Source organism: Leucopleurus acutus (assembly GCF_964270905.1).
Source record: "Leucopleurus acutus genome assembly, chromosome: 15".
Taxonomy (NCBI): Eukaryota; Metazoa; Chordata; class Mammalia; order Artiodactyla; family Delphinidae; genus Leucopleurus; species Leucopleurus acutus.
In genome coordinates this window covers 71,341,188-71,367,815 of record NC_139157.1, presented here as the reverse complement: position 1 = coordinate 71,367,815, position 26,628 = coordinate 71,341,188, and the positions used below count along the sequence as shown (strand labels likewise).

The 26,628-nt window shown below is 39.1% G+C and overlaps 1 protein-coding gene across 1 annotated transcript in view; it reads right to left on the bottom strand.

Annotated features, from left to right (window-relative positions):
• Window positions 1–26,628, bottom strand: part of SNAP91 (synaptosome associated protein 91) — a gene marked incomplete at its 5' end in the record, with an annotated part of 156,810 nt that overhangs the window by 16,695 nt on the left and 113,487 nt on the right. Inside the window, 11 exons of the mRNA XM_082855931.1 lie at window positions 238–268; window positions 6,052–6,201; window positions 7,755–7,889; window positions 16,359–16,442; window positions 17,715–17,798; window positions 18,222–18,293; window positions 18,454–18,531; window positions 18,770–19,033; window positions 19,684–19,791; window positions 25,700–25,867; window positions 26,016–26,030. Of these exons, the coding sequence (XP_082712057.1) occupies window positions 238–268; window positions 6,052–6,201; window positions 7,755–7,889; window positions 16,359–16,442; window positions 17,715–17,798; window positions 18,222–18,293; window positions 18,454–18,531; window positions 18,770–19,033; window positions 19,684–19,791; window positions 25,700–25,867; window positions 26,016–26,030 (1,189 nt within the window). The remainder of the gene's footprint in view (window positions 1–237; window positions 269–6,051; window positions 6,202–7,754; window positions 7,890–16,358; window positions 16,443–17,714; window positions 17,799–18,221; window positions 18,294–18,453; window positions 18,532–18,769; window positions 19,034–19,683; window positions 19,792–25,699; window positions 25,868–26,015; window positions 26,031–26,628) is intronic.

Below are 26,628 nucleotides of genomic sequence, written 5' to 3'. Positions count from 1 at the left end.
TACTTAGTGACAATATGGAGGCTGAAATAGATTATTCCTTCTCACTGCAGAGCCAATAGTTTGGAGGTTCCAATAGAATAACAACAGAAACAAAAACTGGGAATGAAATAAAAACCAATTTTGCAGTTACCTAGCCTGGGAATGAGTAATTACTCCAATGAGCGCAATGTTTGATAGTCTCAAATAAGTACAGATACACTTTTCATAAGAAAACCAGACAATTTCAAAAATACTTACTTTTTGGACGTGGGACCAGAAATTCCAAGATCTATAAATGGATAGAAGAAAAAAGAATTTAAACCTCTATACTCAGCTTAAATGATATGACATTTAAAAGATCAAAGAATCAGAGGTCTAGCAAAAGCCCGTATTTTGCCTACAAATGACTGCATTTAGTTTTACAAAGGAGAAACCATGTTAGGAAACATATTCTCAAGTCTAACATTTTCTTTCACTTCACGTTATTCTTAAGGATCATATTTTAATGTCTACTGGTGTCCAGAAAAGAGTGAACATAGCAGGCTTGAGACTGCTATCTTAGGAAAGCCCGTGTGGCTGGGGACCTGGCTAATATCAATTCTTCTCTATACTGAGATAAAAGTTTTCCTAATGATAAGCGTGGATCACTGTATCTAAACTGCACAAACAAGGTGTATGCTGAAAATCTGCTTTCCTTCCATGAGACTGATATTTTGGTACATGCTAGGCAGAGTGCCTACAGGACCAGCATCCAATAAAAACCCTGGATGCTGAGTCTCTAAAGGGCTTTCCTGGGCAGGAACATCCTATGGGTTGCTGCATTTTTGTGTGTTCTTCCCCTCAAGGGGAAGAGAGAGCATAAGGAAGTCCATGTGTGGATTCTTCTGGATGCTGCCTGTGTCTCTGCCCCTGATGATCCAGCTGTGTATCCTTACTATGCTGCTGTAAGAAACCTTAGCTGTGAGTACAACTACGCGCTGACTCCCTTGAGTCCTTCTACTGGATCTACAAACGTGTGGGTGGTCTTGGGGACTCCTGACCCAACGGGCTTAGTCATTCTGCTCTAATCTCAATTCATTTATTATTTCAGCAAATATTTATTGAACCCTACATATGCTAGGCACTGCTCTAAGCAGTTGGGATAGGTTAGTTACAAAAACAAAGAGCCCAACCCCAGAGGAATTTGCATTCTGATAGGGTGAGATGGACGATAAAACAGTAAAATAATAAAAGAGTATACAGGCTGCTAGAAGGTGATACGGCAAGCCTATGGAAAATGGAAAGCAGGGTAAGGGGGAACTGGTGGGGTAGGCTGAGAGTGAGGGGCAGGCAGGATTAAATAGGGTGTTCAAGGAAGGCCTCACAGGGGTGAAGCTTACGCAAAGCTGAGCAGAGATCTGGGGAAGAGCTTTCTAGGCACCTCTGCCTAATGGTAACTCTATGTTTAACATTTCCAGACACTGCCAAACTGCTTCCCATTGCATCTGCCCAATGTTACATTCTCACCAGCAATGTTAGAGGGTTTTAATTTCTCCACATCCTTATCAAGACTGGTTATGATCTGCCTTTTTTATTATAGCCATCCTAATGGGTGGGAAGGGATATTTCACCGTGGTTTTGATATGCATTTCACAGATGACTGATGTTGAGCCTCTTTTCATGGGTACATTGGCCACATGTATATATTCTTTGGAGAAATGTCTTTTTTAAATCATTTGACCATTTAAAAATTGGGTTGTCTTTTCATTATTGAGTTATAAGAGTTCTTTACTTATTCTGGATATTTCACTGTCTTGATGGTCTCCTGGGTGGCACGAAAGTTTTTAATTCTGATGCAGTCCTATTTATCTTTTATTTTCTACTGTTGCTTGTGCTTTTGCTGTCACATCTAGGAACATTATCTAATCCAAGGTCATCAATATTTACTCATAAATATTCTGCTAAAAGTTTCATCATTTTGACTCCTACACTTAGTTCTAGATTCATTTGGAATTAATTACTTTGGGGTAAATAAGAAGTCTAACTTCATCCTTTTACATGTGGATATCCACTTGTCCTAGCACTGTCTGTTGAAAAGGTGATTCTTTTCAACAAATTCTGTTCAACAAATTCTTTTCAACAAATCAAAAAGGTGAACTGTCCTGGCACCTTTGTTGAAAGTCAACTGACCACAGATGTGTAAGCTTATTTGTAGCCTGTCATTCTATTCCACTAATGTATATGCCTATTCCTATGCAGTACCACTCGTCTTAATTACTGTAGCTTTGTAGTTGAGTTTTGAAATCATGAAGTGTGAGTCTTTCAAAATGATTCTTCTTTATTCAAAATGTTTTGGCTTATTCTGGCTTCCTTACATTTCCATATAAATCTTAGGTTCAGCTTGTCAATTTCTGTAAAAAAAAAAGCAAAGCTGCAATATTGATAAGGAGTATGAAGATAAAATTTTTTTCAGCTTTGGAATATGTTTTCATTAATAAAATATTTACTTACAGTGAAATTCAGTGGGACTCTTTTGCGGAGTGTTGTACATTTCTATAAATTTTGACAAATACATGGGTTCACGTAATCATCACTACAATTAGGATTCACAGCAATTTCATCACTCAAAAATATTCTCTCTTTGCAACCCAAACTTCCCCTTACTCCTAACCCTGGCAATCACTGATATATTCCCTATAGTTCTGCCTTAACAAAAGTAAACTGTATATGTTGTATGTGTTTTTGTTTTTTTGCTGTACGTGGGCCTCTCACTGTTGTAGTCTCTCCCGCTGCGGAGCACAGGCTCTGGACGCGCAGGCTCAGCGGCCATGGCTCATGGGTCCAGCTGCTCCGCGGCATGTGGGATCTTCCCAGACCGGGGCACAAACCCGTGTCCCCTGCATCGGCAGGCGGACTCTCAACCACTGCGCCACCAGGGAAGCCCAAAAGTAAACTGTATAAGTGGAACTACCAGTATATAATTTTTTTGTGTCTGGCTTCTTTCACTTAGCATAATGTATTTGAGATTCATCTGTGCTCTTGTGTACATCAATAGTTCATTCCTTTTCATTTCTAAGTAGTATTCTAATGAAGAGGTTTACCACAGTTTGCTTATACATTTACCCAGTGAAAGACATTTCGGTTGTTTCTGGCATTTTAAAATAATACTCCTATAAAGATACATGGACAAGTTTTTGTGAGAACATATGTTTTCATTTCTCTAGGACAAGTACCTAGACATGTATTTACTGAGTCATATTAAGTATAGGTTTAACTATAAGAAACTGCTAAACTGATTTCCATGGCAACACTATGTTGTATTCCCACCAGCAAAGTGTGAGAATTCCAGAGGCTCCACACCCTTGGTAAGTACAAAGTACTGTCAGCTCTTCTTTTAAAAATTTTAGTCATTCTAATGGGTGTATAGTAAGATGAGACTTCTAAAAAGACTGATACAATTCACATATCATAAAATTCATACTGTTAAAGAGTAAAATTCAGTGCAAAAAGTATGTTCACAAGGTGGTGAAATCATTAACACACTCTAATTTCAAAACATTTTCATCACCCCAAAGGAATCCCCATCCCCATTAGCAGTCACTCTGACCACTACTAATGTACATTCTGCTTCTAAAGATTCCCCTGCTTTGGACATTTCATATAAATGTAATCATATAATATGTGGCTTTTTGTATTTGGCTTCTTTCACCTAGCAAAATATTTTCAAGGTCCATCTTCTTTTTATGGCTGATTATTTTATGAGTGTACCACATTTTGTTTATCTGTTCAACAGTTGATGGACTTTTGGGTTGTTCCCACTTGTTGGCTGTTATAAAAATTGCTTCTGTGAATATCTGTGTACAAGTCATGTGGACATACGTTTTCAATTCTCTTGGATGTATAGCTAGGAGTGAAATTGCTGTGCCTGTACAAGGAAACCATGTTTAACTTTTGGAGAACTGTAAACCTGTTTTCCAAAGAGGCTGCATCGTTTTACATCCCTACCAGCACTGTGTGAATTCTAATTTCTCTACATCCTAGCCAATATTTGTTATTATCTTTTTGATGATAGCCTTCCTAGTGAGTGTGCAGTGGCCTGTCATTGTGGTTTTGATTTGCATTTCTCTGATGGCTAATGACATTCAACATCTTTTCACATACTTATTGGCCACCTGTGCTTTTTTTTTTGGAGAAATATCTATTCAAATCCTTTTCCAATTTTTAAATTAAGTTGTTTTACTTTTTATTATTGAATTGTAAGAGTTCTTTATATATTACGGATGCAATTCCCTTATGAGATATATGGGAATATTTTCTCCCATTCTGTGGGTTGTTTTTCCACTTTCTGGATGGCATCAATTTGTAACACAAAAGTTTTTAATCTTGACGAATTTTTATTAATTTATTTTTTCTTTGATTGCTTGTATTTTCAGTATTATATCTAAGAAGCCGCTGCCTCATTTAAGGTCATAAAGACTTGTACTTAGTTTTTTTCCTAGGAGTTTTACAGATTTAGATTTACATTTAGATCTTTGATTCATTTTGAATTGATTTTTGTGGATGGTATAAGGAAGAGGCCTAACCTCATTAGTTTGCATGTGGCTATCCAGTTATCCACGCATATTTTTTGAAAAGGTTGTCCTTTCCCACTTTGAATGGTCCTGGAATCCTTGAAAAAATTGTCTGACAATGTATGTGAGGTTTATTTCTGAGATCTTTATTCACTCTATTGGTCTATCTTTCTATCCTTAAGCCAGTACCATTTGTCCTGATGACTGTAGCTTTGTAGAAGTTTTGATATTGCAAAATGTGACTACTTCGAACTTGTGCTTCTTTATCCACATTGTCTGGCTATTTCTCAATTGGGTGTGCTTGCTTCAGCTGAGATCATTTTAAAGGTGGCTGCCACCTGAGGGATGTGTGCTAGTGGCACTTTCAGCCCTGGAGGTATGAAGTCTTTATTTCTGAAGGAAGATCTAGACAGTACATTATAATATTCAGTAAAAGCAGTTACTACTGCAGACTATCCATCAGTAAGATAAAATTTTAAAGTAGGAAGAAATATTCAAATAACCTCTCCGTGGTTGTCATCAAAGCATTTTCATGAATGTCCAGACCAAAGATGATGAATGGGAAAAAAAGTATGTCCACAGGATAATTCATAGGAAAAAAGGTCTGTCTCAGGGATTTGCTAAATTTTTGATATAGCTTTGGGTAAAATGAAAGGGATCTGCGATGGTAAACCCATTCACCTTAATAAAAAAATTAAATTCAGAGTTTTTTTAAAAAAGGCAATCTTTATAATAGCTGCCCTCATCTCCTAGGACCCTCTCCTTCACTTACCCAGCTCTAGCCCCTCGCCTCATTGGTACTCCTTGAATATGCCAGGCAATCTTCTGCCCCAGTGCTTTTGCACTGGCGCTCTCTTTTGCCTGCAAATATTCTCCTTCAGATATCCATACGGTTCATTCCTTTACCTTCAAATCTTTGCTCAAATTTTACCTTCTCAGTGAGGCCTACTCTAACTCCCACTCTGTAGGACTCACAATCCCGCTTAGCGTGTTCTGTTTTTGTCCTCCATGGCCCTAGAAAATTTATTTATTTGAAAATATGTAATGTTTGTCTCTGCCCTTCTAAGCACCTTACGAATAGAAATTTATACCTGTTTTGTTCATGATTTATCTCTAGAGCCTAGAAGACTGCCTGATGCTCAATAAATATTTGTTCAATGAGTAACTGAAATGAACTTGGATACTCAATTGATAAATATACTGCATTTAAGCTACTCTATGTTATTTCCAAGAGAAATAAAAAAATTAAGTACTTCTTAAACATAATACACTTGGTTTCATACTTGTACATGCTCTCTAATTACACCTTCTGTAATTTAGATTAAAAGTGTCCTGGGTATTGCTTGGGAGACAACGGCATAGTGACTGTGTATCTTCCAAGGAACTGTACTGGGTAAAGCACTAAGAATTTCTGTCCGCTCCTTGACACACTCGCCTGTAAGTGAATCCAGAAACGATACATACGAACAGATAGAGAAAAAAATTCACATACGATTCTGTTAAAGAAAACTATATTACTCACTGCCTACTAAGCTGGCAAGAGATGAGTCAAGATCACTCCCAAGAGCTTTGCTTGCTGCCACTGCAGAACTGGGAGGTACCACTGAGATGGGCGCAGGCTGCCCGGCTGGTGCCATGGTTGGCATCAGAAGATCACCTAGACCATCAAACACTGGAAATCAAATAGACCGGGTTCAGAATAACTGCAAAAAAACCCATATGCAAAATTAAAGGGACACTGCCTTTTGAAAAACTATGGAAACAAGTGAATGTATTTACAATCTTATAAAAGAAGGCATTTCATTCACACTTTTAACGACTATAACACCAAAAAAGAACATCTCTGCATATGTCTACTCATAAAGTATGGGAATACTAATGAACGTGAAGATGGAAAAGAAAATCTGTATAATGTACAGGAAAGAGCACAGACTTTGGAATCAGAATTGGGCTCAAATTCAGCTGCATGCCTTACTAACGTGTTACTCTGAGAAAGTGACTGAGCTTTAGTTTTCTCATTTGAAAGTGGGGAGAGTACCACTACTACATGGATTTGTTGTGAGAACTAAAATAGATAATATATGTCACGCCTTTATTATAATGCTTGCTTTATATAGGCACTCAGTGTGTAGTATTTACAATGCTTACTTTTATAACAATTCTTAAATGAGAAAGGAAGGCCAAATATCCTAGTTTCTATGAAATCAGTGCTGGAATAAAACCTGATCTAATGGTCAGTACCTAGTAATAAGTATCTGAAAGACAGCTGACCACATTGTAGAAGTAAGAATTTTGATTTTCTTCTCTCCTTACAGTATTCACTTTTGGTTCTAACTTTAAGGGCATAGCTGCAGTAAACACTATTTTAAACATCAGGAATCATGCCATTATGGATGGTTCCTGATCAGCATATAACAAATGATCACTTGTTTAGTTCCTGGAATACAGAAAGACCATTCAAAATGAAGGCTCATAGGATGTGCACAAAAGTTATTGCTGATAACTATGTCAAAAGTTTTATGCTTATTAATTTTTTATCAAAAAACTACGCATATTTACCATACACTCCACTCTACAATAATTCTAAGTTGAAAGAACGATAGCATTCAACTAGGCACTGGCAAAGGAAGCAACCAAATTGTCAAGCAGGGGATATATTTAGGGTGTTTCTGAAACACATTTGATTGCCAAAAACTCACCAATTGAAAATTTGTAGTAAGGACCCAGCATGGGAAGAGTAGAATGGAAGAGAATACAAACAAAATGACAGCAGGATGAAAGGTTAAAGGCAGGCAAAGAATACTATTTGTGTCAACTTCATAAAACCAAGGGCCAGGCAAGCTTCAGAGGGTGTAAGCAACAGCAGTGGGAGTGTCCACACGCTGAGATACCGCACAAAGATTTAGCACAAAGTATTTGTTTTCCCTTAACCTTCTCCAAACCGTGTGCATGTAAGCTCATGCAAACAGATGGGTGTGCATGTTAAGTTAGATTTCTGCTAAAAGTTAAAAACAAACACAGAAAGGGATTGCAGGTTACTCTTAAAGCTACCAAAATGTACAGAAAATATACTTTCAATTATAGAATGAGAGATTTATTGAAGAGTTTTAAAACAAGGTCATCACTCAATATTTGCTTATAAATTTCCTGATATCACGCTAACCTTAGGTGGTATACTTTATAATCAGAACAAATAAAAAGCATGTTTGAAAATCACTGCCTCACCTGACGGATCAAAGGAGCTGCTGCTAGAAGTTGAAGGCGTGGTTCCAAAAGCTGCCTCAAAATTGGGCTGTAGCAGGTTATTCTGAGCAGGAGTCACTGGTGATGGAGAAGGGGCCATGAAAGAACCCCCAAATCCTGGGAAAAAAATAGTTCCAGAAAAATATAAGCAGAAACAACTAAAGACAAGTAAAGGCCATTAAAACAGAGTCAGAAAAAGTCATAGAAGACCAAAAAGGAATTGAATGTATATGGATGAGAAGGCACTGAAATCCAGGAAGTTAGTTTTTAAAAAGCTTTTCAAGTATTTTGAAATCTGCCATGTATTAATGAGAGATTTAATTTAACTGGAAATAAAAGAGCACACAAGACTGTATACCCTTGTTAAAAGAACCTGCAGCAATCTAATCTACTGTTATAATGGAGTACATAAAGCTAAGAAGGTCTCACTAGGGTTAAACCAGATAATTATTTTCATCGTATTTAAAGTTTGTCTCTTCAAATCACAATACCAGGTAGCTAGAAAATGCTTAGTTGTACACACTGGCTCAGTATAATAATAAAAGGCACATCAGAGAAGTATGCATGTACTCTGCCATCAAATCCTCCTTAATATATTTCGTGTATATTCCAGTCCCACTGCTGCTACCGACAAGTTTAGGTTCACCCAACACAACCCGAAGGGGCTTTCTGCTTCTAACCCATACCTCCTCCAACGTAGCCTCTACAGTGCAGCCAGAGTGATCTTTCTGAGTGGAAAACGTTGACAAAGTTACTTCTCTAAAATCCTTCACTGGCTCCGCTTAACTTTCAAATTCATAAAATGCAGGTTCCTCTGCATGGCAAACAAGCTCATCTGTCTCTGGGCCCTTCCTCATCCCTGCAAACTCAGTTGCAGCCATAATGCACCGTAGTGAGTCAAATGCCAACTCTGGGAGGGCTTCCTTACCTTATATTGCCTGCTGCTGCTACCAGCCACAACGCGCCCTGCCCCTCCCACCGCCGGTACACGTGGGTTATGTGCTCTGCCTCTGTGTCCTCAGCGCCTGGTACATCTCTCCACCCCAGCCTAGGAATGGCTTTTTGGTGTCAGGAACTGTTTCCTCTTGTTTTCACCTTTTCCACTAATATTCAACAAAATGCCTAAAACACTGAATTACACTTATTGAATGAAGGGCAACTTTTGAATTTAAAAGGTAAGGAAAAATCAAAGCCTACTGTAAAGTAACCAAACCTCAAATTAAATATTTCCCTTTTGAAGTCTAGAAGTAAATTACTGCTCTCAATCAAGAGACAGAAGCAGAGCTCACTCTGTTTCGCTTCTGTACAAAATTATGCAGCCTGTGAAGAAAGTGATTTCTTAATAAGACATTAGATGATGTTCTATTATCAAAAATGTATTACTACCAGAAGTCTTTTTTACACTCAGTTTGGCTATATATATATATATATATATACACACACATACATATATATGTATATATACACACACATATACTATATATGTATATATATACACACATATACATTCCTTTCTCATCTAGCTATATCTTTTCTTCACAAACTGCTTGCCAAAAAACATAAAGAATGCTTACCAAAATCCTTCTGCTTACAATTCATAATAATCAATTATAATTTTGAAAATGACTTCCATTGACATTCTCCAGTTACTATTTTCTAACGAGAAAGTCATGTTGTCCCTGGCAACTGACAGTGACATGGGTTTAGTCTTTCCATGCCTAAGTTTTCCATATGTTTATGAAAAATTGTGACTTGGAAAACTGTTACCTATTAGAAGTTGGTCTTTTAAAATCCATGGGGACTACTTTAAGTGGTTTTAGTGCTGTTTGAGTGACTTAGGGATCATGTAACCTTCCTAAATGAAGATAAGACATTCCCCAGATCTTTAAGAACTAATATCATTATGAAGCAAAGATGGGTTAGATGTAATTATTTTTGAAGATATGACTGTTTCGGTGTTAGGGAAATTGGTGGCTGTGTTAATGCTGACTTTTTGGAGACATCCCACACAATCTGGAATACGGCTGCAGGAAATCTAGGCAATTGTTCTAGGGTGTGGTTCTCTCTGTTACAGGTGAACGTGGAAACAACTGTACTTGACTCTCCATTTCTTAAAACTTGTTCAAGAAGAGACAATTTATTCTAGAATCACAGCACGTTAGTGTTGGAAAGGGTCTTAGGATCATCGGATTCAATCTTATTTTTCCACAGTTAGAAAAGATGCAAAGAGACGTGAACACACCTACCCGCAATTCAGAAATAGAAAAATACGTGCATTTACCCAGGGCTCATCTGCTTAGGGCTGTTCAGTTTCATAAGGTAAGCAGATCATTCCCATAGGTGAATAAATAACACTACTCAATGGAAAAAAAGTACTGCTTTCTCTAAGAAAGTGATAGTAAAGCCAAAACTGGCACAAGGCTCACCAAGCGCCAGGCACCGTTCTGAGCATTTTTTTTAGGGTGAACCATCTGAATCACATAAACTGCCAGTATTTGACCTTTCTGATCCTACAAAACAGCAATTTTATATTGTTCAACCTAAAACATATATTAGCTCATTTAAGCCTCACAACAACCCTAGGAAGTTTCACAGATGAGGAAACTGAGGCCAGAGAGGATAAATAATTTGCCCAAGGTCACAGGATGGCAAATGCAGAGCCAGGATTCCACAAAGGAATCTTCCAGAGCCTTGGTTCTTCACCACAATACTACTTGGCGTCTTTCCGACAGCCAGGGGTAACTCCAGAGTTGTCCCCTTCTGATACATTTATGAACTTGACAAGAGATCTAGAAAGATGACTTTCTCCCATTATACTCAGTTCTTATGAAGCAGGGGCCCTTACAAACCTAGACTAATTAAAAAGCTAAGTGATACAGAATAACCAACTGATTATGTTAAAGAAGAAAAATCTGTTGCTATACTCTTAATGAAGAGCTAAGCAGGAAAATTATAGACATTAATTAAGGAGTTTGGGGAACTCCTCCTGTTAGTGAAGAGTGTCAGAGCCCTGGAACAGAGGTAAGTAATAAGAGAATCCTAACCACGACTCTTTCTTTCTCTATGGTTCTGAATTATATTAAGAAAGGTGCTTTGTGGAATTGAAAATAAAGTAATAATCACTAGGCTTCCGGATGTCCTGCAGACATGTTTGAACTGTTCTACAACTGAATCACCAGCTACAGACACACTGCCTTTTATCACAGATGATTAGTCTTATGAATGTATCTTTCCACAGGGGAATGGCCTACACACTTAATGAAGTTCTATTAACGCAGACATATCAAAACTGACAGTCACTGTCTACATATCACTTGGGCTGAAGGAGTGCAATGTTAAACCCATCGGGTAGGTAACCACACTCCCACACATACTCCCCCACACTCACACGTGCTCTATTATGTTAAAGACACTGTCATTTCCATTATTCTCAGTGGTAAAGTCAGTTATTAAATTCCATTTACTAAGATCAATCTGAGATAGTCAATATTTCTAGGAATAATACCCTGAGAACCTTTTGTCTGACAATTTTCTGTTTTTGACCCCCAGAAAGGATGAAAGAATTGGTCCTCTATAGACCTTTCCATTTAGTGGAAATGGTTAGTTATTATTTCCACATGGCTATATTTTAAATCAGTTCAAGGACTTCTGTGGCTCTGCTAAAAAAAAAAAAGCCAGCTGTGTCACATGGTTAACAGAGAATGCAAAACTATGAAGGACCTGCAGGGCAGGCCCCTATTCTTCCCTACCTTTGGAATCAAAGATAGGAAGAGGCACAGTCCTATGCTGGTACAGATTATGGCACAGTTGCCCCAGAATGGTCTATTATGGAAGAACATGGTTTTCCTGTTTAATGTCAACCTCAGAAGTCAACCTCATATCCTTCAACATACCTAACCTCCCTTAATAATCCATTTCCCACTGTCATCCAGGAATCTGTCTCTAGCTTTCAAACATCTGTATTTTCAGCTGGTACATCATGAGAGGAATTTGACAGCTTTACTCCTCACTGTGTGAAATAATATTTCCTTCTATTTGTTATAAACTTAACTCTCAAGGGTCCAGCCAGACTCTGTCTGAGATACGGGTAATACCTGCATCCCACCAGTAATCTCGATGACTTGGAGAGACTTATTCTGTTAGTCTGTTCTCCTTGGCCACAGCAGTTGCCTTTTCTAGAATTTTCTCTAGTGTCACCACACTGGGTGCACCAAACAGAACTCGAAATTTTTACTCAAGGAGTAGAAGGTGACTAAGATGATATTTTATCCATAGTTCAATTGTGGAATTGGTACTACTTGACAGTTCTAGAAGTAAATTAAATGAAGAAGAATAACAAGTTTTTCTGGGAGATAAACCCATTTTTAAGAGATTATCCACTTAGCCTTTATTTTCTAGTTTTAAATTACAAACCAAGTTTTGATAAAGCTTTCTCCCCAATTTTGAGATGATTCTTAATTTTTGGTTTAAAATCTCTAAAAATCATTTTTAAAATTTACACTATATCTACACTACATCTTTATTGCATTCCCCTTGTTATTTACATGCATATTTATGCCCTCAAAAAAATCTAACCTCAGTCAAGCATAAGGTGAGATCTCCTCCCAGTCAAGCAACGGACATTACATTGTGGACAGTCTAAACCTCCCATTACTGTGTCTGTGTATTATTTTTCTTTTTTACTCTTTCACAATCGTCTTATTATTGAAAGCCAATAATACAAGATTCTAGAGACTCACATAATACAACCTTCTCTCTCTCTCTCTTTTTTTAATTCAAATTCCTACTTTGAACCTGATGGCAGTTGTGGACTTCTTTCTTTTTTTGGTACGCGGGCCTCTCACTGTTGTGGCCGCTCCCGTTGCGGAGCACAGGCTCCGGACGCGCAGGCTTGGCGGCCATGGCTCACGGGCCCAGCCGCTCTGCAGCACGTGGGATCTTCCCGGACCGGGGCATGAACCCGCGTCCCCTGCATCTCCAGGCAGACTCTCAACCACTGCGCCACCAGGGAAGCCCTGTTGTGGACTTCTTTGTTATCCATGATTAGGCTCATTTATCTTTTAAAATAATGTTCCTCTTTATTTCAATAGCCTGTGGACTTACCTGATCTGTCTCCACAGACACACACACAGGTATAACCCAAGTGCTAAGCTTCACTGCAAATTACTGTAATACAGGGCCCCGAATATTTGTCCTATCACTGATATTCATCAAATAAAGATGTCTAGGCAATGTGAAAACTCAGAATAGCCACTGTCAGCTAGGTTACCTATATAAATATGACTGTGATTTTATACTGTATATATTTGCAGGGTTTGTGTTTATTCATTTTTTGGCTAGGCAAGTTGCTTCTGGTTCATAAGATAGAATTATATTAATGGTCCATGATATTCTTCACTGAAAACATGGCTTCTTGCTATTTTGTTACTTGAGCAAGAGTGAAAAATGTTTTTCTATAAGCAAAACAGAAGTATGAAAAACCAGCCCGAATAATTAAGACCTGGAGAAGTTAGAAGTAATTTAAAATTTCCTATATCAGGATATTAGGTGAAAATTTCTTACATCAGGATATTGGCCCATGCCAAGTAAATCAGACACAGAAATGTACAAGCTCAATTTCAAGAAATATTTGGAAAGCAAACTAGACATTAAAACCCATTTATACCTATTTATATTAAAAAGTTAATTAATTTAAATAGGAAAAAAAATAGAGGAAAACATGTACACAAAAATACCTTTCCCATCACTGAAATAATCACAAGAAGATACGGTGGAAAAGGGGGGAAGGGCCCAGTCAACAACACCTATGTAGGGCTTCCCTGGTGGTGCAGTGGTTGAGAATCCGCCTGCCAATGCAGGGGACACGGGTTAGATCCCTGGTCCAGGAGGATCCCATGTGCTGTGGAGCAGCTGGGCCCGTGCGCCACAACTGGTGAGCCTGTGTTCTGGAGCCCAGGAGCCACAACTGCTGAGCCTGCGTGCTGCAACTGCTGAAGCCCGCGTGCCTGGAACCCGTGCTCCACAATGAGAGAGGCCACCACAATGAGAGGCCACCGCAATGAGAAGCCCGCACCCCGCAACGAAGAGTAGCCCCTGCTCCCCGCAAGTAGAGAAAGCCTGCGTGCAGCAACGAAGACCCAACACAGCCATAAATAAATAAAACAAATTAATTTAAAAACACCACCACCACCACCACCTATGTAAATGACACTGTCACTTTCAGCACTGATTTCTGCTCTTTTCTACCCCATTTTACTAAGATTTCTGGATGGACAACACAGTTGAGTAACCTAAGCTTGCTTCTAGTGAAGGGACCTGACTTGCATTTTCTGTGCACTTCCCCCGTGGGACCCATCCATGTACCAAGCTGAGCAGTGGAGGCTCAGCTACCTGCTCTTAGACTCAGCAGTAGGTGACAGAACCCTTCCTGCTCGTTGCAGGTGTATTTGAGATCCATCTCATCTCCCAGGATCAAATCTCTCAGCTCTGTCACTGACATCTGACTTGGCACTGGAAGGGAACAGTGGCTTTCACCACTGGCCTCTCTGCTCCTGTTTCTAGTGTACCTGGCTCTTTTGGAAACACAGTATCTCAGGTTCTAGCCCTGGAAGCACAGAGAGCCCAAACAAACTGGGGACACTGGAGAAGACGACATGGCTTTGCAGTGCTGGATGTGGTCAGTGGTAGCTGACCACTCTGCCAGGCTTCTGTCTGGCAGGCTTCAAACCCCTTGCTGGGGTCTGTGGCAGGATGGCGGCTACCCAGAGAGAAAGAAAGACTTCTTAGAATTTTGCAAAAAGCCAGAACTTTTGATTTCATGTGCTACCTGAAGCTTAATTATAACTTCAGAGCAAAAGGTTTATAATTAGCAACCTCATGTAAAAATTAACACGGTCATTTCCCCCAAATATGCTATTTCTGTGGCCTGTTAAAATCCTTTTGCTGAACCTTGAAAACACGGATTAAGTTTACTGGTTTAGTAAGAGCTTCAAAGTTACTGTGACCAATTTGAAGCTGTTATGAAGACTACCTAGGTCAGGAGAAAAGCCAGGCAAGGTAGTACTGTTTTCCCCAAGTAACCAGCTGTGGTCTGTGTTAAGTGCACTGCCTCTTATACTTGTAGCTTCCAAAGTCCACAGTGACATCACAGTGGAACCCTGGCTCTTCACCCTTCAGGAAAATATTGTTACTGGTTACTGTTACTGGTTACTGTTACTGGCAGTTACTGGTTTGGAGTCGATTCAGAAAACAAGAGTGTCATGTTTAACCAGGGTAGTCTGGAGAGAATGGGAAAGATGCAAAAGAAATGCTATTGCCCCTGGGAAAGACTGTTAAACCACCTGTCTGAATGACTGATAGAAGGAAAGGGTAACAGCTGGGCTGTGATGACACCTCCAGACTCTGGACCTTGTGTCAAACTTCCTACAACTTGGAAAGCTGATGAGGGTCCTTTAACGAGGTCACTAGTCATCACTAATCCAAGAAAGAATGTTCCTTAGTCTGCTGTTCCTGGTGTCAGGATTGTTCATTACACTAAAAAAATGAGAACTAGTCTCTCACCCTATCAAGGGCTACCTGGGTAGCAGGGAATTGAAGCTGAGAGACTCCAGACATCGGTGACTTCCTTGTGCTGATGTGAGCCACACTCTCATCAGCCCCTTGCCAGCCTCGTGACAAAATGCATCCCTTGTGATGACAGGGGAGGGACATCAAAGCTGCATCTGAGTGTCTGTGGCCTTGGCGATGCCACTGCCGTACCTCCTGTTATGTACCCTTCTAAGTCAAGTCAGAGCAAGGTAAACCAGCAGCGTCTGCTGAGACGCTGTTGACTGAGAACTTGAACCTGAAACTTACTACTGTGGTCTGACAACTGGCAAATGCTTTGCTTGTGACAATAATAATGTCTAGGTCTAGCTATCATTAAGCACACTTTGATTTGGTCCCAAGGAAAACTATTAGTTGGCTTTTACTATCTTTGAGTCGCTGAAATGTCTCCTGTTATTCTATCTATCCCATCCTGGCAATGAACAATAATCCTAGGCACCTTGTGCCAATCTACTTCACACTATGGCCCTGTTGAACTGGGATCACTCCAGGGGTTTTCAGATAGGAGAATGATCAGTTATTTTACAGTAACATATAGGTAGCAGCGGCTTCAACCCAAGGGTGGAACTCTGTAACAGTTTCTCATGTTACAGAACCAACTGTCAAATATCACGGTACTTTTCCCCACAAATTCCTTTAAAAAAAAAGGTGGGCATGGGCAATACAAGATAAAAATTGCTACATAAGCACATTACCTCCTTAATAAACAAAAACAGAACGTGCTAACTGAAAGTAACGCATATTAAGAGCACCCAAGGAGCCACAGGGGTGGCTTGTGTACAGCTGTGATTCTAAGACCAATTTCATCAAATCTTGGGAAATAATCAACCTTCTGTTACACAATGTCTTGCTTTTCAATTTCATGTCTCAAAAGGGAAAGAAAACATGCACCTTGAAATTTATATAATATCTGTTACTTATAAAAATACACCCAAACTTAACTTTAACAAAACACCATTTTATGTAAATGTAATTAATTACCAGCTAGTAGGTCTGCCGATGCTGACGAGCTAGAAGCAGCCTGAGATGCAGGTTGGGGTTCAGAAGCACTACTTCCAAATGCATCTACCCATTATCCATTATGCAGCAAAAAAGTAAAAGAGTGTAAACAGTAAGTACAGCAAGTAAGGGAAGTGATTTCCCGAGAAATGCACAGACATGACACTCTGTGAGTTAAGCTTGTCTCCTGCGGATGTGTTAAATCACTTAGTGGACTGAATTATGCTCTGACCAGTTTATTCTCTCAAAAGATGAGTTCTAAGCTATTTAAGAATTAACAACTCTGTAAGAGTAGGAGAATTCTTTTTCTTTTTTTTAAAGAATAAAACTTTGGGACTAAATTCTGTAAATTCTAATTCCTATCCAAACAGGATCAAAGTTTTTAAAATTTTTGCCCAAAGGTAAAATGAAAGAATCTTCCCACTTAGAACTCTATTAAATAAAATTTAACAAACTTAATTCAAATAGCAGCAGCCCTACTTGTACCTATATATTAAATTTCAGTGTTTATTTGCACAAGTTTTGAGCCCCTGAATGTCACAGACTGTGACATCTTTGTATTCCATGATGTGTCAATGTACTATAGGTACTCAGTGTGGGTTTAATTTGCTAAGGATGGTATTTTACCCCATAGCATAGACATTTATAGACGTTCCTGAAGAAATCACTTCAAACCTGGACTTTTCCCTATAAATTTACTGCTAATAGAAGACTTCGAATGTATCATCCAAATGAGTAGTTCAAGAGTTAATTCAGTACATCTGCCTGTCTTCTGATAACACACAGGAAAAGGAAAATGCATTTAAATCAGTGAAACCTCTTCCAGTTCTCTGGGAGGATTTAGAAACATTAAACGCAACATAAATAAACCCTATAGAATAATGTATGACATCTAGAGCTTATGCTTTCAGTTCCGACTGGCTTGTGTCTTTTATATTCTGAATTATCTATGTTTATACTGCTTTTAAGAGCTTAGAAATGTTGATTTCGCCAACAGATCAGGATCACTAAGGAAGAGCAGTAGAAGGAAACTCCAATCAGCTGATTCTACATTAGGACGAACAAAAAATTAAAAACACAAAGACTTCAAATGAAAAGACTTCAAATGAAAAATGATCTGGTTTTGTTAGGACATGCACTAAAAAATATGATGAACTGACGAGCATGTAGATGATGATGACAAATGGAAAAGATCTGAACGTAAGTTTACATTTAAAAGATGGAAATAACTTCACATAGTCGAAAGAAAAAAGACCAAGTATCATGAAATAGAAGATCTAAAAACTCTTCTGAGGGAAAAAAAGATTCTGTGAGTGTTGAAGGAGGAGAGATACGCACCCCCAAAAAGGTCTATCACACCTGAAGAATCCACCTTTGCTGGCGAGGCAGTGGTTGCAGGAGATGGTGCTACAAATGTATCCACTGTAGCAAAGCACAGAACAGGACAAAGTGCATGTCACCCAAAGGAAAATGAAATCATGAGACTCGACAAACGGCTTCTTGAGATTTCATGTTGAATAGCCCGAAGACTGTAGACAATCTTAACAGTTAAGGAAAAGCCAACAGATTTAAAAATACATACTTTCCAGAAGAAAATAAAACTTTTGACTCCTGAGGTCAGAGGTTTTAGTGTGCAAAAGAGGTTTTCTCTTTTCAATCGGCAGTAGATTTGAAATATTTACCCTCATCAGTTGGGGATGGACACAAAATGAGACTCTTTTTATTGTAAAGTGAGTTTTGAGTGTAAAAGAACTCAAGACGAACCCGCGTGTTTTCGCATCTGCCTCTCCACGTATGATGCCCACAAGACATCTCGGAAGGCTTCACCTTGGCAAAAGCACTCACCGGATAGGAGGTCAGCAGTGAGGGAACTCTCAGGCACAGGAGAGGCCCCTTGTGGTGGAGAGGAGAAAGCATCTTCCAAAAGTGAAACAAACCAAAACCAAGCAGAGGTAAGTAGAGAGCTGAAATCAAAGTCACAAGTCTAACAAGTGCATTATCACAGGTGAGGACAAAGGGCTTAGTCATGAAAACATCTAGGCAAATTAGTGTAAAGAAAGGCGGGAGTTGGCTTTACCTGTCCCAAACAGGTCTATGCTAGGAGCAGCATCTGGCTTGGGCGTGGGGGCGACATCGGGAGCAGACTCAAATAAATCTAAGACCAAGAACACACATGCCTTTACTCAACTGGACAAACCCGCCTGAAACAGCATCACTTTCCAGTTGTGCATGAGCACTCTGGAGGGTTCTGAAACGAGCTGCAAATGGTTGCTGGAGAACCATTTAATGACACAGTCACCATGCAGACAGAGGTGCGGAGGCAGTACATCACAAGGACCAGAATTCAATCCACCAGGTGGAAAGAGTTCAACGACAATGACAAAAAAAATTACCACCAAAGATATCTAGAGCAGGAGGAGCGGTGGTGGTGGCGGCAGAGGTGGTGGCAGTGGTGGCAGCGGCAGCTGTGGTGGCAGCGGTAGTGGCAGCGGCGGCAGCTGCGACGGCGGGAGCAGGAGAAGGAGCGGTGGCGGGAACCGGAGGGGCTGTGCTAGCTGTAGGGGTAACTACAGGAACACTGGTCTCAGGTGGCTTCATTGCAAAGAGGTCCAGCTCGGGTGCAGCCTCTGCACTACCTTCAGATGGGGCAAAGGGGTCTTGGGGAAACGAAAGTGGAGACACATACGGCATCAGTAAGGAAACAGACAACAGAGAGGCGTCAAAACTATAGGTACGAGACACCTGGCACAGATATTCACATGCGAGCTAGGCATTAGGCGGCCTGCTTTGAGCTACTACCCTATTAGCAGGGGTCAGTCATTAGGATGTTTTTCTAAAGAGAAAAGAAAATGTAGTAGGCACCACGAAGTTCAGAAACGGAAACACTTCAGAGTATTGTCAGATTAGCCTACAGTCTAGGATCAGAGATGGTTATTCAAATCCTTACTTTAATCTGGTCAATTTGGTAGCTTGGAAAATTCATGAAAACATGCCAACGTATTGGAACTCAGTGTTACAAAAGAGTACAATACAGCATTACAGGGAAACAAACAAAAAAACAAAAAAACATTAAGAGAGCATACTTGCACTGACAAAAATTGTCAATCTTGAGAAATTGTCAATTTTGATAAGGATGCCCTTCGTTTTCTTAATGTTTTCAAGTGCCCGCATTCTTTATTCCATTACGATGAGTGATACTTTATACTCAGAAGAAAGCAAAATTAGAAACACATAGGGCCAAGTCTAGCTACGGGAGCTTCACATCAGGACAGAACGACAACAGACGGGCTCAGGACTGGAAACCCACCGTTTCCTGAACACGCATCAAGCGCCGCGGCTACAGGGGTCGGGGGTGCTGGCGCAGCGGCCCCTTCGGATGCTGCAGGGGCCTCCCCGGGAGAAGCTGCAAAGGCATCTTGGGTGCAGGTTTTAAAACAACAGAAATGAAAGGGATAAAAAGAGAAGAAAAATGTAGTAAAAGAACCAAGTTAAATTGCAAAGAAGGCTCCCTTATACAACACGAATTGCTTGAAACGCATTTTTATGGCCCATGCACTGTTGGCGGTCACAAGACAATGACTCTTGGCACCCCTTCATGTTGGTTACATGCAAGTGGTACAGCCTTGATCCTGCTGAGGCCTGTGAGGATCCAAAAGGTAACAAGATTCTCATTGTATAAGGGCTCTGAGAAGCATGTTTCATGTATCATTAGGAAGGAATGGATGTGAAAAATAAAACACAAAAATAACTTTATTATGCAATGTAAGACATCGATCTTTCATGTCCAGGTAATATTTATATACTATGTTACTATGATGTCTCTGACTAGTGGTTTCTAGCAAACACGGATATCTTCTTTAAGCCCAATAAAATTAAATATATGATGATGATGTAAACAATTTTAGTTTACATGTTCTTTTACAGTCTACTACAGACAAAATTACACTGTTAACATGAAAGGTATACTAAATGTTCATAAAAGTTAAATCTTCACTATCCCTGAAAAACATTTTCAGACACAACCAAGGATTTGTTTTAAAGAACTAAAGAAAAAAAATTAGGAGATGACACCATAATGCCTTTATTTTGACTTAAATTTATAGTTGTTTTCAAATACTGAATTGCTCCCGTTATGTGGTCAATGATCCATTTTCAACAGATTAAAAATGTAGTTTCGTGTTTTAAGACTACAAGTGTACAACTATCTATAGTAGATTATAATAATATACAGTAGATCCATTAACATGCACGCAGCCTCCATTTATAAATGTCCAATTTATCAGTGGCTGATGTGTACAAATGATTCCCAATGTGTTTCTGTCAACACACCATGTTAATTATGGTAAAAAAAAAAAATCCTGGAGCTTTCAAAGAAACCCTTTACAGAAGGAATGAAGCCATCATAAATATGCCTTGCCTAGAAGAAATTTCTGGAAGGTAGGGACCAACAAGAACCTGCCACTGACCTGCTAGATTTCCCATCCTAAAATACCGCCTTCTGCAGTATCTACCAGTGTTCCCTAGAACACTGTTCCTCTAGCCATTAAAAAGAATTTGTCAAACATGCTTGGGAAATGCTACACAGTATACCCACTGTCTCAGAGATTTATGTGGTGTATTGGGCTGTAGGAAGTCCTGCAGTCGAGACACTTGTTTCTCAGGTTCACCCAGCGTGTTCCAAACTGATCTGAGTATGAGACACATTACGGTAACGTCCTGAAGCCCGGCCTTAACAAACATTAAACATTAGAGATTCGCTTGAGTTAAAAGGTCCTTTACAAAAACACAAATATCCCTAGAAGGGACAATGGGACAATCATACGTTACAGCTTGATTTGACTGCTTCCCACAGCTACACTGAGGGAATATATATATGTTCTGAGTAGAGGGCAGTCAGGGGAGAGGCTGAATAATAATAATGGAGTAGGAAAGACACACCAGGGGATAGGACAGACACACCTCCTCAGATGCCATGCTAAGAATACTATCACAGAGGACTTAGAGCAACTTGAAAGCCCTAACAGCTGGGGCAGAAGACCACAAGAACACTCAAAGAGGAGGTTGGGAGGGCTGAAAATATTTTGCCACGGGTCAGGTCTGTTTTCTTTCTTTTCATTCTTAGAAAATTTGGAACTGAGGGTAATGCCATTGGAAGTAATAGAAACAGTAATAGCAGTCACTATTTATGTGCCAGTCCCTGTGTAAATATTTTATTCGCGTTATTAAATTTAATTCCTCCAACTTTCTTGTGATATAGGTTTTATCATCTCCACTTTGTAGATAAGAGAACAGAAACTTGTAAAGTCTGAGGATGTGACCAAGGTCCGTCAAGTGGCGGGGTCTACTGTTATGAACTGTGCCACATTCTACTATACTGTCCCCTCCTTGCAGGATGGAATAAGCACCAGTTATATCAGTGCTAGAGTTCAAACAAATATTCACAGGCTGGCCTCCTTAATTATGATTTCTGTGTACGTAGGTGAAACCCATATTTGTAGCTATATCTTTAGGAGAGGTGGTGTCCCTCCATTCCCGGTCAGCAAGACATCTCCTTTTAATGCTCCTCTGAAACTAAACATTGTAAACTTAACTCATCAACTGTCAACACTTCTCCTAAACAAAGGAGCCCCAGCTGCTCCAGCCCCGAGCTGCTAAGTGTTCCCAGCCCATTTGATGGAGATGTGAACGAGTGAGACTGGATAATCCCAGCCCCACAGCCACTGTCTTACTGTAGCCACGAAAGGGACTCTGAGAGACAACCGTCCAGCTGAGCCCACTAGACTCCCCGGGACTGTCAGAGACAATAAGATAATTTTGATTTTGTTTAAAAAAACAGCAAAACTTCTCAGCTACCCAGCTTTCTTTCATCATCGATGGCAGCATTATCCTTCCAGCACTGAAAGCTAAAGCAATCTCCAATCTAGTTCTCGTTCCCTTGTTACCCATTTGCAGTTCAGGTCTACATTCTGCCCATTACCAACCAGTGCTACTTCCAGGAAATGCATGTTCCTGCTTTTCTACTGTTATGGACTCAGTCCAGCCTTACTCAGCAAACCAGTCTCTGACACTGCTGCAGACTAACCTTCTCTTCCTTCTGGCAATCTAGGAAGAATTTTCTCCCTCATTTTTTATCATGTGACTGACTACCTTTGTAAAAATTTCTTACTGCTGTTGTCTTCTCCAGCCTGAACTCCTCTCCCTGTCTTCTCCAGGCACACACACCATCTTTAAATCACATGCTCGGCACAAAGGTTTCAATCATTCTCAGCGTCTTGAGCCCAAGAGTCACCATTCCAGTTCATTTTCTTCCCCAAAGGTCCCAGATTATAAGACTCTTACATGAAATCTAGTTGTAAGTGCTTATATTTAAGTATTGGTGTTAAGGAAGACTGATGAACTTGGTTAACCAACTTGTTGAAATGAAGTCAGGTTTGGGAGGCAAGTTCTTTGGTTTTCCAGCCACTTGGTTCTGTGCTCACAGCCTACCATCATGGAGGCCTGCGCACAAATTAACACAGTTGACGGAAAGGGTACCCTGGTGACCATGTAGAGGAATTAGCATCAATTTAGCATTGCACTCCTTAGAAAAAAACTGTATTGTTACAAACTAATGTGCTGTTGTTAGTAGAGTTTTGCATCAGTGAAAAACAGAATGCCTTTAAGGATTTTGTGTTTTATCTTTATCAATATCTGTTAAGTTTTATTAAATTTTTAAAGCATAACACTGCCTTGCAGTCCTGTTCTGCCTGACCCCAGAAGGCAGAAGGCAGATTTCATTTCTTAAAAGTTCCCTTTAAAAAAATAAGCATTTAGTAAATATAATGTTTCTAAAAATTTTTTTTTAATGACTTACATTGAAACGACTAAAACATTATGTGGGTATCAATCTGAGTATTTTAAAATAACAGACACTCCGTATTTTTCAAATTTGTAATGAAAATACAAGACTAAAATACATAGAAAAAATTAACATTTCAGTATTTCATATTCCTGAAATTAAACCATTAGCCATTATTCAGAAATTAAAATTCATTAAGCTTATTTCTAAAGAAATCTACTTAATACTGCTATATATGCTACATAAAACCTCAAAGGGGCATATTTTAAAGTCATATAAATAACTGCTGCTCTTATTATTCAAAAGTTCTACCACCTGCCCATTTTAGAGATACAAAATTTTTAAAAAATGGCCACACAACACGACCAAAGAGATTTTAGTTTAAGTTTTAATTTAAAATCTTACCTCTAAATGATTCCTTATAAATCCATAAAGAACACGAAAGAAATCAGGGGGTATCACTGAAAACTACAAGACAGACAGTGACACATACAGATTTCTGAACATAGAAGATAGAGATCTTATAGCTATCAGAGGCCGGGAGACAGTTTACAGAACTATAAAGATTAGTAAAAATAATTGTGATGAGATTTGCAGATGTACTCATCTTTACTTATCCTCCATCCAGATGACTAGAAAGGATATTGGTGAAATTAAAGGACAGCCTCCATTCTTTGGCATTAAATTATATGATTTTCTACAGTACTGACCTTTTAAATTTGTATTTCAGGGTAGAAAGACTGACATCACGAAAATATTTTCAAACATACAGATTCTTCTGCTTGATGACTGTCATCAAAGCAGTAATAAATGATTAACACAAACAGCAAAACGGCACAAAGAATATTTCCAAGAAATATCTTAGGCAGGACCATGAGAGAAGCAAGATGGAGTTGACTGATTTCTTATAGGCAATTAAGCTCCTTAAAATGGACTGAAAAACAAAAATCTAAATGGCTAAAGGAATAGAAATGCTTACGTACAAAATTGTTATCCAACCCGTCCATATTTTCCTTGAATTTTTCTCTGAACATAAGCCTATGAGAAACCATCCATACTCAAGACCAATAATGGAGGTAGGAAGGATGGGGTGAAGAAGTTGGTTTTTATAAATTTAAGCTAATATTTTAATTTCTGGTCTCAAAAGTTACAGAGGCATAACTGAAAAACTAACTTTCTCTAGTGGATGACTCCTCATAATAAATTATTCAAGAGTATGCAAATCCATTCTCCTACTTTAAAAAACAAACAAACAAAAAAAACCGGATTTCTCCTATAATAGATTTGGAAGAGCAACAGAATGGCAGTGCAGCAAGGCAGGAGCAAATTCCTCGCATGAAACAGAGGCAACGATGCTGTGTCCCGCTGAGTATTCCTTGTCTTAGACAACGTTGGCAAGCCTCAGAGACTGGGGCACTGCATGTTGCACAGTGGTATGTGACAGTGTGTAAGTGTATGTTCCCAGGGGAATACGTTAACTCCACCAGAGCCTGCCAAATCTCTGCTGCCCCCACCCCTTATCATTTGCTTCCTCCAATTTCTTTACCATACTCTCAAAATGCCCCGGGAAAGATGTTATACTGTAATGAAGAAACACAAAACTATGATGACTATAACACTGTTCAATGTACACATGTGAAATGAGCACTTCTCCAGGTTTGGACATTAGCACCACTCAAAATGGGAAGATGTAAATAAACTGGTTTCAGATGGTTCATCAGGTCCAGACATATTATATTGACAGAGTGTAGGATATTTGACTGAAGCTTACAGCTGCAAATCAACTCTGTGTCAGAATTTACATTTGCATGGAAAAAATATTTTCAGACAATCGTTTCAAAGTCTGATATAAACCTGTTTTCAATCAGCGTTGCAAGTGCCGACTCCAGTGATCTCTCAAAGTTCTGAAGCCAAAGACGATCCAAGTTTTTGCTTGGACAGAACAAGCTTAAAAAGTTGCAAAAATGGACATATCCCTAAACTCTCTTCAGAGACCTCTAGATCTGAACTCCACTTAGGTGATTTTTTTTTTCCCTAAATCTTAAAAAACAACTTAGGCCAGGATTTCTCCTCCCATGTTCCCCAAACATTTTTTTCTCTCAGCTAGTTCAAATCTAAAAAAATGCCAAAAAACCAATTCTAAATATGATAGAAAGATCTGGTACGACTATTATAGATACTGCAGGGCTGGAGCATATACGGGACAAGAGTTCTAATAGCAGCTTAAATCCTAACTTCGCAAAAAGTAGAAAATTGAATAGGTCCAAAGCATTTGCAACCTTTGCTCTATAATCACTAAAATTAAATGAATATGAAGTTGACAAATTGAGCAAAGATAAATATATATGAATAAACATTTTAAAAGTAGTTAAACACTCTGCCATGCATGTTCTATCTGCCATGTTCTATCATGTAAAAGATTTAAATGCTTTAACGCTAGCAATCCTGGAAGGAAAATAAAAGAAAAGTGATGTGACTGACTAACCTCCAAAGAGATCCACTTCAGCAGTGACAGCAGTGACAGTTGTAGTAGTTGAGGCAGAGGCTGAAGTAGTTGCAATTTCAGCAGCTGTAGCAGGAGGAGTAGGTTCTGGTGCGAACGGATCTGAAATCTGTGCTTCGGAGGGAACAGAGGAAAGTGCAGCCAGAGAATCTATGTCGCACCAGAGACAGAGAACAAATGGAAGAGAAGAAAAGGAAAGGACAAAAGATATACCAGGCTCCAAATGATCAAAGTGAGGACAGTTATTAAGATATGGAAGTCTCTCAAAACAGAAGTTTAGAAATAAAGTTTTACTCACCCTCTCCCAAGAGGTCTATCGATGTCCATGGGTCAGCATATGAAGAAATAAGAGATAAAGCTGAAACTTTCAACCACACCAATGTCCAAGCAGGGTGAGGTACTAACTGAAGAAATTTTAGCTTTATGTACCTTTCTGGACCATTTGAAATTTAAAAAATAAATGTATTACCTATTATTACCATAGAACTTTTGAGCTGGAATGGACCTTAGAGATCCTCTAGATCAACTTTCCAACTTCATAGATGGGAAAACTGAGAGCAAAGGAGGTCAAGAGACTTACCTTAAGCTAGGTCTAAACAACTTTGACAAACTCAATCGATTTCTTATCAGATTTACCATTTCATCTGCTTTGGTTGATTTCATTATACTGTAGTTGTCAATTCTGAAGAAACCATAGTTAATTGAATTTTATTGATCCTCTTTATTTGAGGTGTCATACCAGAGCATGAATAGAGGCTTTACAATGGCTATAGTTTGACTGTGGAACATACTAAGCTGAATGCAAGTTTAGGGGTTAGAAAAAAGAAACTCTAACTTAAACTATTTTCTTCTTTGTAAGTTTCACATTACCAGGTGTTTTTCAGTTCAATATATAATCTCTAATTTATAAA